At 37.6% G+C, this 16,601-nt stretch overlaps 1 protein-coding gene across 3 annotated transcripts in view; it reads right to left on the reverse strand.

Moving 5' to 3' along the window:
* Positions 1-16,601, reverse strand: part of TAB3 (TGF-beta activated kinase 1 (MAP3K7) binding protein 3) — a 101,162-nt gene that overhangs the window by 16,773 nt on the left and 67,788 nt on the right. For 2 of the 3 annotated variants that reach the window (XM_004281024.3, XM_033407966.2), the window contains 4 exons: positions 14,376-14,567; positions 8,661-10,122; positions 7,618-7,778; positions 1,597-1,690 (listed from right to left, as the gene is read on the reverse strand). In XM_004281024.3, coding sequence (XP_004281072.1) covers positions 1,597-1,690; positions 7,618-7,778; positions 8,661-10,122; positions 14,376-14,477 — 1,819 coding nt within the window. In that variant the 5' untranslated portion in view covers positions 14,478-14,567. The remainder of the gene's footprint in view (positions 1-1,596; positions 1,691-7,617; positions 7,779-8,660; positions 10,123-14,375; positions 14,568-16,601) is intronic. The other variant, XR_004477540.2, reaches the window with a different exon arrangement.

A 16,601-nucleotide genomic window follows, 5' to 3' on the forward strand; every position in this document is an offset into this window, starting at 1 on the left:
ATTTTTGGCTGCACTGGGTCGGTTGCTGCGTGCAGGCTTTTTTCTAGTTGCGGTGAGCGGGGGCTACTCTTCTTTGCAGTGTGTGGGCTTCTCATTGTGGTGGCTTCTCTTGTTGCAGAGCATGGGCTCTAGGCGCGGGCCTCAGTAGTTGTGGCTCGCAGGCTCTAGAGCGCAGGCTCAGTAGTTGTGGTGCACGGGCTTAGTTGCTCCGTGGCATGTTGGATCTTCCCGGACCAGGGCTCGAACCCGTGTCCCCTGCATTGGCAGGCGGATTCTTATCCACTGTGCCACCAGGGAAGCCCAGGCCCACTTTAATGTAACAAAACATATAAACATAGCAATATTTTAATGTTGGACCAAGACCTTTTCTTTATGTATCTGTTGACCAGACTTCTTATATTGTCTTTCTTAAATTAACTACACCCATCATGATGATCTAAAGTGGGGGTGGGCAAACTTTTCCTGTAAAGGGCCAGATAATAAAAGTTTTAGGCTTTGTGGACCTGTAATACAGTTGTAAGCCCTCAACTGCTGTTGAAACACAAAAGAAGCCCCAGACAATATGCAGACAAATGGGTCTGGCTATGTTCCACTAAAACTATTTACAGAAACAGAGAGCAGGCTAGTTTGCTGCACCCTGATCTATAATTCCCTGTTTTGATTTTAGAATGGAGCAAAAAAGATACTTTAAGAACATTTGAGAATAGAATCCTCTGATTTTCCTCTGTAATCATTTTCAGTTGTTTACACCCATATCTAATTCACAGTCCCTATATATTTCTTTTTTAAGTGTTTGCCTTTGAGTCTTTAAAAAGCAGTTGCCTATGGCTTTTATAGAAAGAGCAGCTTCTCCTGCATTCATGTCAGTTTTGAAAACATTATGCCAGTTACAATACTTCTGTAATTTAAACGGGTTTAAAAACAGGCACAACTGACTCTTGGTAAGCAGACAATTCAGCTGATGCGAGCAATAGTACAGAGACGTGCCAGAATGCAGCCCCTCCTGGCTGTGTATTTTACAGAGGAAAATGAAGAATATCTCTAACCTGGCAAGTAGGGTAAATCAAAGTCAATTAAGCGAGCTTCTACTGTAGTATACTTCTATAAGAGAGCCAAAAAAAAAACCCCAAAACAAAATATCTAAGATAGAGTTGAATGTTTTCATGTAACAGATAACATAAAAAACCGCATATGGAACTTATTTTTAAAGTGAGAAATCTGATGTTCTGATTTGGGATCCCTATTTTTACAGATAACTTAGATGACTTATCACATAATATAAATCTACTACGTTTTAGAATTAAACCCCAGCAATTTATAAAATATTCACAGTAAATGACTAAAAGAGGATAAATACAGAGTAACAACATAAAACAGTCTAAATGGTAAGAACTTAATGATGAAGTTGCCAAAGTAATACTATTTTTTGATCACCCAAATCTGATCTATGACCATGGAGTGAGGGATCTCTACCAGGACTGTGATCTTTTAAGAGAGTTTTTATCCATTATATCTGTAAAACCAAAATGATTGCTATTTAAGCAGCTTAAAACACCACACTATTACTTATGGTTTACCAAATAATCAAGTCTATACCTCTAGATTGAAGGAGGTCAACTTCTTTCAGTGTACAGTCAACATTTATCTGGAGTTGTCTGTTCATGCTTCTCAATCTTGTCATTTCCTCAGGCTAGTAAGAAAGGACCCAAAATAGCAATTGTGGGAAAGTCATTATCAAGCCCAACATTTAAGAACTGCTATTCACGTTAATCGTTCTGATTGGTTATTACCAAGAAAATGGCCCTAATCCGTTAGAGGACATGTTTAAGAAGTCCTGTATGTTTTTCAAGGAATAAAGTGGTGACATCAATATGGCCACATATAAACAAAATCTGCATATAATGTGGCGGGGCTGTAATACTACACTATGTTCTCTCATACAAATACTACCATATTTTAATCACAAAGCATTGAGAGTATTTTACATCTACGTTTTCATGGTAAGGGAAACTAAGAATCAACCTTTTAAACAAGCAACGTCCACGATTTTAGTCTCGTCAAGGCTGGTAAAAATTACCACAGTACTAATTTTAATTAATGCTTATTAATTGTCAGGCACTATGTTCACCAGAATTCTCTCATTCTTTCCTCAAAACAATCTTCCCAGGTAAGTACTGATATCACCCCCAATTTATACATGAGAAAGCTGAGGCACAAAGAAGTTATATCATTTTCCCAAGGTTATAAGAAACATAATTGATAAAGCCAGGATTTATATAGAGGTCTTCCGTATAAACTTATATAGAAATCTTTGTCTTGTTTTCTAGATCAAAGGAAGCTATTAATCTAGTACATGAAAATTTCAGAAACAAATGGATTCCATTCTTCCTCCAACTCTGTTTCCTTCTGCCTTGACCTTTCCAGCCCAGCCTACTCCCTAGGTCTTTCAGGGGCATACATGAGACTCTGAAATGTGAAGAGAGCCCTATTTTTCAGTTAAATAAAGCTTTTTGGAAGCTGCTACTTCCCTCGAGATTCTGAATTTCCTTACTATTTACATATATGTACAGTAAAAAATAAGAGTTTAGACTCCAGAGGCATGGGTACTGAATCCTTCAGCACAGCACAGCTATTAACCCAGTTACTCAGGTGATTTCAACTACATGAAGTAAAAGATAAATATCTGCTATGATAGGAAGACAATACTGTTAAAAACATGTAGTTTTGCTAAAAACTAAATACAAAAGAAAAATAAGCAAAATGGGTTATCTTAATTACCAATAATGCAAAATATTATGCTGTTAGGACATATTATCAGAATAACTGGGAATGCCCATTACATTAGCAGGTGTCAAAAGTTTTAAATGATTTAACAGGCAGAATATAATAAGAGCTACAATCCCTTAGAATGCTAGGGGAACAAAAAAGTCATTGAGAAATATTTATTAGGGACTGCTTTCCTTTTCTCCTTCCTAGGGGCAAACCATGTGATGTTAACATGCAAAATGCTTACACCTTGTAATTAAATATTAAAAGTTTAAAACATATCTGAGCATTTATATTAAAGATAAAGCACTTGGTCAAGGGTTTCAAAGAGTGATGCTGTCTTCCTAGGAATATGTGAAAGAACCTATTCTTTTCTTTGTAGAATCACTGGGAAAGTACCTAAAGGAGCAAATCCTTCCTATGTATTTGCAGGGGGAAGGGAATGTTTCAGCCACAGCAGTCCTGAATAGTGAAGCTCTGTAACTAAGTATGGAAATATTATAATATACTTTATACTCAAGAGGCTACTATACATGGGCTTATAATAACAAAAAAGCTCTCGTCACCACGCTCATTTCCAAAGACAGTAGAACCACTGGAACTTGCTAAAACTAAGAGTTTATCTGTAAGATTCCTATGTCTATCTTCATAGCTTCTGATTGAGGGAAAAAAAGTTGTTTCTGAAACATTACTACCATTTGTCCAAAAGTATACGGTATTTTCATGGGGGAGGGGGTTTCAAGATTGGTTGTGTGTAATTCAGACTTGTTTGTAAAGTACCAGGATGTTTTATATCTGACCTTTCCAAGTAAAAAATTCTAAGCTTTTTTCCAAAAGGTGGCAGAAATACCCTGAGTCACCTGTTCCATCAGTTTAAGAAGTTGTCTCAGAGACCAAGGTCGAAGACCACTAATGTTCTTTCATGGTTTGGCCCCAGTTACATGTCTGGGATTGTGGGTTGGTCCCAAAACCCAATTAATCAGGACAAGATGAATGAAGGGGAAAAACTTGTGGGAGGGAATAACTGGAAGCTCTCTGATTATTAAAATCTTATTTTTCCTTCAAGGTATAACTTAAATTTCCCCCTTCTCCATGAAAGTGTCCCATCTTTGAACCCTACTAGCAAAAACTAACATTTCTATCTCAGAACTCTGAAAGTACTTAATATCACTACTATTTAGTTGGCCAGCACTTCTGATTTACTGTCTTACGTTATCTTTTCCTGCTCTCTCTCTCTCTCTCTCTCTCTCACACACACACACACAAACACACACGTACAGGTTCACAGACAGATACATGTATGTCTTTTCACATACAGATGTTGTTAAGAGATGACATCTCCCACAGCATTTAATAAAATGCTTTGCAAACAGGAGACTGAGAAAACTGATGGCCGTTATGCATCCTTCACTTCTGCCCTCCTTGGAAAGGTTATTTCACTGCCCCTCTATAATCATCTGCAACTGCACATATAGCTGGTCACAAACCTGCATTTCAGTTTCATGAGGCACACAGGTTTCTAACCAATTTTTTTATACACTACTTGGTAAGAAATTAGTTTGAAACGTAAAGGAGGCAATATGTGCTTAGCAGCAAAAAAGTTAATTCTCTTGTATAATCCTACACGAGTGGGACAATGATAGTGATACCCATTTATTGAGCACCCACTTCACACCAGGCAGTTTACATATACTGCCTCTTTATCTTGACAATAATATTAAAATATACCTCTTATAATTCCCGTTTATAGATAGGGAAAATCAGATACAGAGAAGTTAGAACCAGTGAGTAAAGAGTTATTCTGGCTCCAGAGCCTATGTAGGCACCCTTTCAACTACATCATGGTGCCACGAATGAGCCTCTATGAACAAAAAGGGAATTATGACTAGATGCTTTATTTCTTAATTAATTTCCTACATAATATATACCCTTAATGTTATACATGTTCCTGAAGTTAAAAGGAAATCAAGTTTTTTCAAAGTATTTCAGATTTGTTATGTATATATATATATACCTAAAGCAGATTTCTCCAGTATCTTGTAAACAACATTTATTTTGTAAGAATACTATCTGTTGGGCATTGTATAAATTGTTTAATGTATATTATCTTACTTAATTCTAACAAAAATCCCATGAGATGGGTACTCCCCAGAAAACAAGCATAAAGGAAGTTGCTTATCCAAGGATATATGAGTGACACAGAAGGAGCAGAAAGAAGTAGCATTCAAATTCACACCTGCATTGAGAGCCCAGATCTTAACCACCATGTATAATTGTTCTTCAGCCACGCATTCCTATTAGTCTTCTATTTTACTCTAGGCCTGGCAGTGGAAACACATGGGAATCACACACTCAAATTTCTCACCTCTCAGATATTATCACCCACATGAGCCACTAATCTCTGAAGCTGGGTGATGGCTACACAGGAGTTCACTATACTATTCTGCTTATTTTATGTATGTTTGAAACTCTGTAACAAAAAGTTAAAAATAAATTATAGCATAGGGCAGCAGTTTGACTAACTTCCCTTTTTTTCTAAAGAAGTCTCATCAATAAAAGCTCTCGTGTAAAATCTGGTTTTTTTTTAAAGCACTGATCTATGCTACCTTAGACAATTCTCTACTTCCAACAACAAAGAAATCAATAGGGCTTTAGCAGGGATTATTATACAGCAAGAAGTTGCTAAAGAAAGTTTACATGGTTATTTTAGAGAAACGACTTCTATGCTAAGAAAATCTGTTTATACTCTACAAGTACCTAAAGGACTCCAAAGTGCCCACCCACCACTGGTGGATTCCCATTTGGGTTATGTTCTTCAATATCTCCCCCAATCAGAGGATATAATTAAGATTTTGATTGGGGAAAAAAAATGAGGCATAGATGTGATTTACAGTATCATCTTTCAGTTAAAGAAAGCTTCGTAGGGCTTCCCTGGTGGCGCAGTGGTTGGGAGTCCGCCTGCCGATGCAGGGGACACGGGTTCGTGCCCCGGTCCGGGAAGATCCCACATGCCGCGGAGCGGCTGGGCCCGTGAGCCATGGCCGCTGGGCCTGCGCATCTGGAGCCTGTGCTTCCGCAACGGGAGAGACCACAACAGTGAGAGGCCCGCGTACCGCGGGGGGGGAAAAAAAAAGATAGCTTTGTAATTTTCCATGTGTCTTAAGTAATTAAAACCCTTCCTTCTCACTTCTGATATTGACTATACTTAGGTATTTAGTCAATATTAGAAAAAATTCCATTACATTATTAAATATGCCTTTTTCTCAATAGTTAACTTCTCAGAAACTTCCACTGGTTCCCCATTACCAGCAGAATACAGTTCAAACACCTCCACTATTCTACCTATGCATATTAACCTGTTAAGACATCAGAAATCTCAGCTTAAATGAGGGAACTGTAAAGACTCCTTAAAGTCTGTCTTGACTTCAAGCCTTCATTGCCTCATGCTCTTTTTCCCTTCTAAAATGCCTTCCCCTTTCCTCTATGCCTACATAGCAATACTGTACTGTTTAGTATTTTTAGGTTATGCTATAATACTGATTTTCATACAGTTATTAAATTAAAGGAAAAAGGTGAGTTCTAATAACCTTATGAAAATCAGATGAAAGCTAGAGACCTGCTTCCCATATAAACACACATATGAAACTCTGCATATAATTTCAGGGACTCACGGATCTCCTTTGAAGCCACGAACTTCAGTTAAAAACTTCTCTATGAGGGCATAGCTGCAGACATCCTGTCTGCAAGAGGCCTGACATATACACTAACTTCTCTAAACTTGTGCACTCTGAGAAAGAGATTACCCTTAGTTAAGAGACAGTAAGAACATGAGGAATGGCTCCATGAAAAAGTAGAGATTAAGTTCAGCCCTGAAGAACAGACAGCATTTATATGTATACACAGAGCTTCAGAAGACCACTGCAGCAGGAGCGTAATGTGAGCGAGCAAAAAGTGTATTGAGTATACACGGATAAACTAGCTGATGTATGAGTTCTCTCATTACCCGTGAGCAGACACAGCACTTACCATACTGTATTACAGTTATCTACTGATGGGTCTATTTCTCCCACTAGCAGGTATACACTAAGCTCCTAGTATAGGACCACATTCATAAACTGTAAAAAAAAATGCTTGTTGAACGAATCAATGTTGAAAGACGAAATGATAGGTTGGATCACAGAAAGCTTGTGATGTCACAGGATTTTAGGACACCTGTTTCCAATTTTTCGGAATTTTTAAAGAACTTTAGAACTCACAAATATTCACCAACATGTTAAAAATATATTACCGAATCTTTTCATGAGAGCAGTTCCTGTTAGGACCGCTGTTAATACTATTATCTTAGTTTCTACAATTATTTACACTAACCAAATTGCTCTGCTTTAAAATATTCTATAGTCAACACTTTCCCAACATGCATATTCATCTTGATCTAACTCATGTGCATTAATGTACTTAGAAAAATAACTTTTAAATGTTTGAAAAATATATATACAATATGCTTAAAAGGATAAATGAATACATGAGAACAATGTATAAAATATTTGGTCAAGGTGTACTTTTCATTTCTATTCGGACAGAAAGCAATTTATAGTGAATGAGATGCTTTACCTTGATTATAACTGTCAGTATTTGAAAATAGTGATGAGTCTATGGAATTCACATGACAAAGAAAAATAAAGCATCAAATTATTTTGATGAGAAAAGAAGGCAGAAGTCCTTCATCCATTGTTTAAAAAACAGAAACAAAACCAAAACTGTGCCAGGAACAGAACCTAAAAGAAAAACAAACAACCTGGACAGCCAACATGTCCACCTTCCTATCCATGCATCCTAATAGATCGTACTCACCGTTGGGATCGCAGTGGTGCAGCTGACCCTTCTGAGCCGTCTCTGCATCAGGTCATGCTCCATACTGTTAACTTCAGCCTTCAATTGCTCTAGCTCCTCTTTCTCAAGTTTCAATTGCTTTGCTAACCTCTCCATCCTTGCTCGCTGATGTAACAGCAAGGCTATAGCATTACAGATAAAGTCATTGCAGAAAGTAACATTGAACAAGTGACTGGGAAATTTCTATATGCATTGCTAATGTACAAAATACCTGTAAAGAACCCTGTCATTCAACTTCAGGTGACATTTACTCTCATGTCTTTCTAATGCTATTCTGCCTTCAAATCTGCTTTAATTTAGCTCTTGTAACTTCTGCCAAAATGACACCATCTGTACATTCCTCTTGTTCTACTGTACTTCATTTCCCCAAGATTCTCTTTAACTATACCTGTGTGCGTTTTAAACAGGCTCAAAACCAGGCATATTGAATTACAATCATAATTACTTCCCTTCTTATATACTGAAAGAATACTAAATTATCACATATCTTGAAACAAACTTTTAAAATACTCTATTCTCCTTATATTTAGTTAGGTCCACTGTGAACTAATCCAATAATGTTCTTCATTACCAATCCCACTTCTTATAAATATATTACTTATAAATATTACACCCTTCAGGCCATCCTCTTAGAAAATATTCAAATTTTTCACCTTGATAAACTTTAGTCCACCCTCTATGAATCTTTTTTTCCCACTCTGTAGTTTGTATTTTTGACAATATTGGTTTCACTTCTCTATATTTTTCTCCCAGTGAATGTTCTTCCTAAAAAAGAAGTCTTTTAGAGGTCACTATTATCATGCCTATATTTTTATATTTTAAAGCAAAGTCTGTAGATGATTCTGAAGCACTAACGCTATTCTTAATAGCAATGCTAGTGCCCAATATTTAATAAATACTAAACATTTAATTAAAATTAAACAGCTAATATAAATTATTTTATTTTGAGTAGGAGACTGCCACCTCACCACAAAGATTAAATTTCAAAAAAAGGGTAAAATTACCTTGTGTATAGGCGTAGTCATCTGATCCAGAACTAGAACTTCTCTGATATTTATGGCTTCCCTTTTCTCCCCCAGAGCCTGGTATCACTGAAATGGGCTGAATAGGTTCTGGGGCTGCAGAACGTTCTTCTTGGTCCACTAAATTTAAAAGATTTTCAGTTGTTGCTCGGCCTACAGTAATTTTAAAAACTGTAGTTGGGTTTGGTATCATCCGAGGAGATGGTGATGGAGCGCAAGAAGGTCCAGTTGGCTGTGTATATGTAATATACACAGGATTGACACTAAATGGAGGTTTTGGTTGACTGGATATCCCTCTTGAAGGAGAACTTGAAGGTGGCGTGGTGGCTGTGTACAATGAGTGCTGATTCCGTGGAGATGGCTGATTACTGATAGGTGAAGGACTCCTATTAATTGCTGTCCCAGATCTCTGAGAGGGTTCGACTGTAATTTCTATCTTCTTCATGGATCCTTTGGGTAAGCTAGATGGTGTATATGGGAGATAGGCTACTGAATGACTTCCCTGTTTCTGATAGCTAGGAGGTCCTTGTTGATATGGATGGGGTGGAGTAGTTGAAGGACTAGGTGGCATAAAGACATGGGAACTAGGGTGGCCCAACTGGGATGGCTGTACTTGATGCTGTGGAGAGCTGAAGGGTGAAGGACATTGAGAAGGTGGTGGTGAATGGTAAGCAGGTTGAGGGATCTGCTGTTGTTTGGGAGAATACTGAGAAGGTTGATAGTTCTGTTGATGCGGATAAACAGGTAAAGGACGCTGGCTATAATGAGGCACTGGGCCCTGTGGTGAGGACTGCCATGGCGTACTCTGAGGAGTTTGTCTTCCTGATGAACTCTGAGATGTCTGTCTAATATAGATAGAACCAGGAGACCCATAAAGATTGCTTGGAATTTGTGGAAGAATTTGTAAAGCTCTTGGTACAGTCTGTCCAGAAGGGAGGTTCTGGGATACTGTAACAGTAATTGGATTTGTACTATACCGAGGTATGTGCATGTATGAAGGAGGTGGCGGTGGTGGTGGTGAAGGCCCTTGCATAGCAGATGGATTCATTCCTGTTTGAATGGAAGATGGCTGTTGAGGTGGCTGTGAAGGAGGAGTAGCTGCACTTCTGTTCTGTTCATTCATAAAAAATGGATTGTAGTTGGGAGTAGCAGCGACAACAGCTGGAGCTGAGTGTGGTTCCTGAACTAAACATATCAGCTGTTTGCCTGCTGCATGCTGTGGATCAATATGTCCATCGCTTGAGCTATGTACCAGTGTTCGACCACCGTTAAGTTGCACTCCATCTCCTGGGTGGTAGCTACTAGGAGAATGAATACCCAGGTTAATATGCAAAAGGCGATTTCTATTCATCCTGTTGTCATCTGGACTGTGGTATTCCATATATAAGTATTTGCTACTCTCCTGGGAGAGCGCGCGGCAACAGGCTTCAAGATTGTTGTTGTTCTAGGGGGAAGAAATGGTAAAAATAACATTGGCAAAATGGACAAATCCTAATAGTGGGAAGTCAAGCTTTGCCACAGAATTATGTAAATATAACTGTCACAGAATAAGTAGAGAACAGTATTTTAAACACAAAAAAGCTTTATGGTCATTGACCCTGAAAAGGAGATCCCAAACAATCCATATTATTTTACAGACATTTAGCTCACATAACTAGTACTACGCCGCTACTGCTACAGAAATGTAAAGTACCTACTAATGAACACTGTGACTCAACCCCAACTTTTCTGACTCCAAATCCAGGACTCATCTTACACTTGTTGCATCTCAACAAATTAAAATGCTGGGCTAATCTTGGATTCACCACACTTGCTGTAATATATAAGTATAAGTAATATCCATCATTAATATTTAAACTGATAAACATGAAAATAACCATGCATTAGTTTTCAAAAGGTAATGAAACCCCAAACAGAAAAAAGTTATAATAAAAATTCCTAAAGACTCAAAACAACAAAAATTCTAAAGCAGCCTTTACTTTTCGTTTAACCAAAGTTAACCCTATCTAACTTCAACTGTCTGTTTCATTATGGAAGATTAAGTTAAAAAAAGATATCAGTATAAAAACAAATCCACTTTTTTTTTTTTTTTTTTGCGGTACGTGGGTCTCTCACTGCTGTGGCCTCTCCCGTTGCGGAGCACAGGCTCCGGACGCACAGGCTCAGCGGCCATGGCTCACGGGCCCAGCCGCTCTGCGGCATGTGGGATCTTCCCGGACCAGGGCATGAACCCGTGTCCCCTGCATCGGCAGGCGGACTCTCAACCACTGTGCCACCAGGGAAGCCCCAAATCCACTTTTTGAATTACGGTTCCGTGACTTTGCCAAATTATGGTAATTTAACACAAAACCAGGTCTTCACTGCCTTAATGAAATTCATTCACACTCCCACAGTCTCAAAAGTTTTTACCCGCTCAAACGTAGCTTGGTAAACTTCCAAAATCTTTTAAAGATTTCAATTTTTTGAATTATATACACACACAAAGATGGTAAACAGCAAACTGACATTTTAGATGTTCCAAGTGACAGTAATCAAACTAATAAAAGGTTTCCTCTTTTGAAAATTTTAAGGTACTATAAGATAGTTTTCCATTAAAATTCAGAACTATTTTATTGGCCTAAAACACAATTATTCATTACCTTTGAGATAATCTATTGAAGTTTCCCAATTATCATGACCTTCTCCGTATTTCATAAATATATATACAGATATGCACATATACACATATTACTATATTCTAGGGAAAAGTACATTTTGTATAAAAATGAAAGCAAACACTTCACTTCTGCTGAGAACCAAATAAAGCTAAATGTAAAACAGGACATAAAATGTTTTAATTTTAGAGCTGAGAGGACTCTTAGGGTTCCCATCTACTCCAACTCAACTCATTTACAGATGAGCAAAGAGATGCCTGGGAAGTTACATGACTTGATAACAAGCGCTTAACTAGTTAACTGGAGAGCCAGTTCTAGATTCTTGGTCTTCTGACTCCCAGTGCTCTTTCTACTATCACACAGTAATTTCAAGGGACAGGATGTTAGGCCAAAAGTACATTACTATACTGAAACTTTAGGAAGTAAAAGAAAATTCAGTCAAGCAAACCTTTGTAAAATGAATTCTCAGAAATTCAAAGAATTGCTTTATCAAAAACTCCATAATAACTTTTATCCTTCTCCTTATATAAAACTTTTGATACTAAAATTCAAGTACTTTTTAAAATACTTTCTGAGCCAAGGAAAAAAGTAATTGTTGAAATGTAAGAAAACAATTAAATTTGGGCTTTTTCTTATCCTGCTTGAAACCATGCTGATCAAGGGAAGGAAGACAGATATTAAGAGAGAAGACAGATATTGCTAGACACTATGCAAATTTGGAGCCAAAGGATTCAAACTGATTGCCAACAAGACAATGTCACTGACAGATATCTGAAGGGGAAAAAAAAAGATTATTAGCTCCTTCAAGTTTTTTAATAAACCTATGGATTAAAAGGAGAACAAAAACTAGAGTTTTATTTGAAACCTAAGCAGTAACAGACACTTCACTATTTAACATTTTTATTCATTATCCTAAAATTTCATGTTTTCTACATTGAATTAGGTTGCCTAATTAGTACTGCCACAAAAAAGATACAAATTTAAATGATGCAAAGTTGGAGTTGTCGGCCTATTCAAATGTATGTCTACAGTGACAAGCTGAGTACATTTTCTTAGGAAGAAAAATTTAAAACCACAAATGCAAGATATTTAAGTCTAAAAATACCACCACAATAGATTCAAATGTCACATGTGACCTGCTAAATGTCTTAAAAAGAAAAAACAAAGGATCAAAAATTTATCAAACGATAAATATGAAGAATAAAGAAATAAAAATTGTTTAGCTGGATAAAGAGGTCAGAAGTTTTAAGAAGATATATGTGAACACTCATGAAAGGACTGAGCCAATAAAGCATCATACCCCTAAAAAGTGGTCCTAAACTGGGGGATGATAACCTAAGAGAGGCTTTAATGCTTGTGTATTAAATGCAAACTACTGGACAGGGAGGGAGGGATAAATTAAGAGTTTGGGATAAAATAGATAAACAAGGACCTACTGTATAGCACAGGGAACTATACTGTATTCAAAATCCTGTAATAACCTATAATGGAAAAGAATCTGAAAAAGAATGGATATATGCCTATGTATAACTGAATCACTTTGCTGTACACCTGAAACTAACACAACATTGTAAATCAACTATACTTCAATTAAAAGGAAAAAAAGGCAAACTACTGAGTCTTATATACTTTAATGCAAACAGAGAAACCTTCCAGAGCCAGCAGGTGTTAAGTGTCCATACTGATAAACAATATTAATCCCAAAGGAACAAAAAAGTAAAAGACTTAGAACAATGTAAGTTATCAACAAATGTTCACTGAGTTGAATTTAAAGTTCCATTCTTTCAATTTAGTAAAACGAAAACAATAAGCCTTGAAAAAATAAAGGGCTAAATAAAATTAAATTAAGAAAACAAGGTGGGGGCCCTAGAATAAGTTAGGAAGGTAACTGCTAGGAAGGTGATTTAAACTAGAAGGGTTTCACTCCAGTGGGAAGTACCTTTGCTCTACCAGAGACCAAAATGGGGCTAAAGAGTGGAAATTCAGACTGGAAATGTTATGGTAGAAAAAATAAAGACAAGCTATAACACAAAAACGAGACCTAGTAGAAGGGCTTGCAAACAAAGGAAGCACCTCTGTTACCACCACTGATCTGTGAGTCTCTATTTGCAATTAACCTCAACTATATATAGGTTTACATTATATCCTGAGCAGCTCACACTGTAAGGGAGAAGCTTGCATATTATGCAGTAACATAGAGTTTGGACTGATTGTGTAATTACGGAAGTCCAGTGAGCAGGACAGAAATACCGCTCCCAAAAGTCAACCAACTAGGGAAATGCTGTAACCCAAAACACACTGCGATTCTGTGAAGGATGATGCAAAACTCAACAGGGGGAGTGTTAGGCCTATTTCTGTGGCCCCTTGAGTGGGAAGAGACGTTCTATCAGAGATGAAAGATTTATTTCAATAGAAGACAACAAGACAAAAGTAATGTGATTAAAGAAAGTAGCCTTCCACTTAAAATTAGACATTAGTTAAGCATTTACTAACTAGAAAAACAGTAAGAAAGGGAGGGAACTTTCTAAAAACTTTAAAAAGTAGGCTAAAAAAGTATATAGTTTAAGAAGTTATAATGATAAATTTGAAATCCAAATTCAACTCTTAAGGATTTGGGGACTGATGACACAACCCCCAAAATTTAAGAAGTGAAATGCATGAAGAATCTTTTTGCTACACGCCTTTATTCTTTTCTCTAAATCACTGGTTCTCAATGGGGGAGATTGTGCCTCCCATGGAACATGGAGATTTTGTGTCCCATGGAGACATTTTTGGTTGTCACAACTGCAGGGATACTAATGGCATTTAGTGGGTGGAAGCCAGGGATGCTACTAAACATCCTACAATGCACAAGGCAGACCCCCACAACAAACAATATATCCAGCCCAAAATGTCGACAGGGCCAAGGTTGAGAAATCCTGCTCTAAATGTTCCCCCAACATAAACAAGAAAACTTAACTGAGTTCTAGTCACTACAACACAAAGTCACCTCTAATAAGGTAAACTGTAACTTTAATATCACTATCATTGGTGGGTAATCTACCTGTAACATGCACTGAGACACCACACCCTCCGGAATCTCAGGGAAACGTTGTCGGAGGTCATGGAGAACCTGCATATCAAGCTGTGGACTGTTTTGCGCCATGCCAGAGCAAATGGTGGTCAAGTTTCTCTTATGAAATGGATGCTAATCGGTCTTCCAATAGTAATGATCTTCCAATACTGCAGTCATTTTCTATTAAAAGAAATTAAAGTATGGTTAAATTTAATTACATATTTCACTTTATTCAAATAGAAACCATCAATACATTAAAATGAGCGATCTAAAATAAGTATACCAAATTCTAAAGTTGGAAAATGGACAAATTCTACTTAGCCAAAGACTTTTCTGATGGAATATATAGCTAATCACTGGTTTAAAATCAAGAACGACAGAATTCCCAAACCTTCAGTTCCATTTTAATGCTTCAAAAATGAAAAAAGCAGCAGCTAGATTAAAAATACAGAGTATTATTATTTGGCAACCATATTTTTCTAAGTCTTGAGAAATCCTACTTATGTATAATCACTCATGTTTTCCTACGGGCTATCATATCAGTCCTCTAAAGCGGGATAATCATTTTGATGTCTGAAGTAATAAAATCAGGCAACAGGAATTGATAATAACACCACAAACCACACATGTCCTGTTTGCCTTACATTCTCCCTGTACTTTGAAGCCAAAAGGCTTGAATTTGAACTCTGAGTAAAGCAAACCCAATGTCTAAATGAAACTACTGGGCAAACAAAAATGGAAATGCAGAATCCTTTGCTTTCAAAGATGATGCTGGTGGTCCATCTAGGCCAGACTTGCCTAGCTAAGGTTTCACCTAGTTCTGGTGCAACTGGCACAGGTGCAAAGATGCCAGGATTTGGGGGCACAGTTTGAGTAGAGGCAAGTCACCCCCAATCTCACTGGTATTAGTCAAGTTAATCACCCATGTAAATAAAGGCAGCTAGTGAAGTAATAATGAAATCATAAATCAAGTGGCACCATCAAGGTCAATTAACTGACCCATTTTTCATCTATCTCTCCCATTTTTATGACGGGAAAAATGTACAGTGTATACCATACAATCTCATAATATTTCTGCTGTGATCACTCATGAGATGGTAAAATATTTTTAAGACTGAGAATTAAACACCTGCATCTTCGTAAGATGCACGGAAATCATGATTTTAAGATGCAAGTCTAAACTACACAATAAAGGAGGGTCATCCCACACCAAATCCATTTCTTGCAAACAGGCCCTGAAACTTTAAATAATACCATTACCTGGGGCAATGTACAGAACTACAGAGAATTCTTTTTTTTTTTTTCGGTACGCAGGCCTCTCACTGTTGTGGCCTCTCCCGTTGCGGAGCACAGGCTCCGGACACACAGGCTCAGCGGCCATGGCTCACGGGCCCAGCCGCTCCGCGGCATGTGGGATCTTCCCGGACCGGGGCACGAACCCGCGTCCCCTGCATCGGCAGGCGAACTCTCAACCACTGCGCCACCAGGGAAGACCCAAGAATATTTTAAAACCTTAAAATGCTGCAGGAAAATACTGAATTACTTTTGCTGCTTTATAATTAAGTATATAATTAAAAAATAAATACCATGTAATCTCAAATTTGACTTTCATTATAAGCAGGGAATTTCATTTTGCATGCAATCTCTTGACTTTTACTGGGCATCGAGCTCTCTTTTCTTCCTTCTAAGCCAAGACTGTCAAGAGTAATTATACTCTCTGTGTCTACAAGGTGGCAACAAAGCCCCTATGGATAAGACTCTGCCTAACCTCAGGTATAAATAGCTATTAGGGACTGCTTTAATGACTTCCAACATCAACATGGAGGATATCTAGTGAATCTAAAGAAAAATCAAAATATGGGAAAAGAATAAAGATAACTTCCAATATGCACATATATATAGGCTTTCTGGCCTCCATATACAATTCTGCTCTCTGCAATGCATTCCTTAGTCTGCTCTAATCTGGCTCAAATCACTGTTCCACTGAAATACTCTCTTCATCATCTCTCTGCTGCTAAATTCAGAGGATTTATCTTCTGGTTCCTATGCCCCTTGACCTTTGCAGCATCTGACACTACTGATCATTCCTTCCTTTTTTCAGCCTCTATGACATCACACTAGCCTGGTTTCTTCCCACCTCTCTTGTCACATTAATGCTTGCCTGGTTTGGGCCCTAAGCCGCCTCGTCTTCTCATTCTACATCCTTGTGCCTAG

This window comes from Orcinus orca, chromosome X (assembly GCF_937001465.1).
Source record: "Orcinus orca chromosome X, mOrcOrc1.1, whole genome shotgun sequence".
Taxonomy (NCBI): Eukaryota; Metazoa; Chordata; class Mammalia; order Artiodactyla; family Delphinidae; genus Orcinus; species Orcinus orca.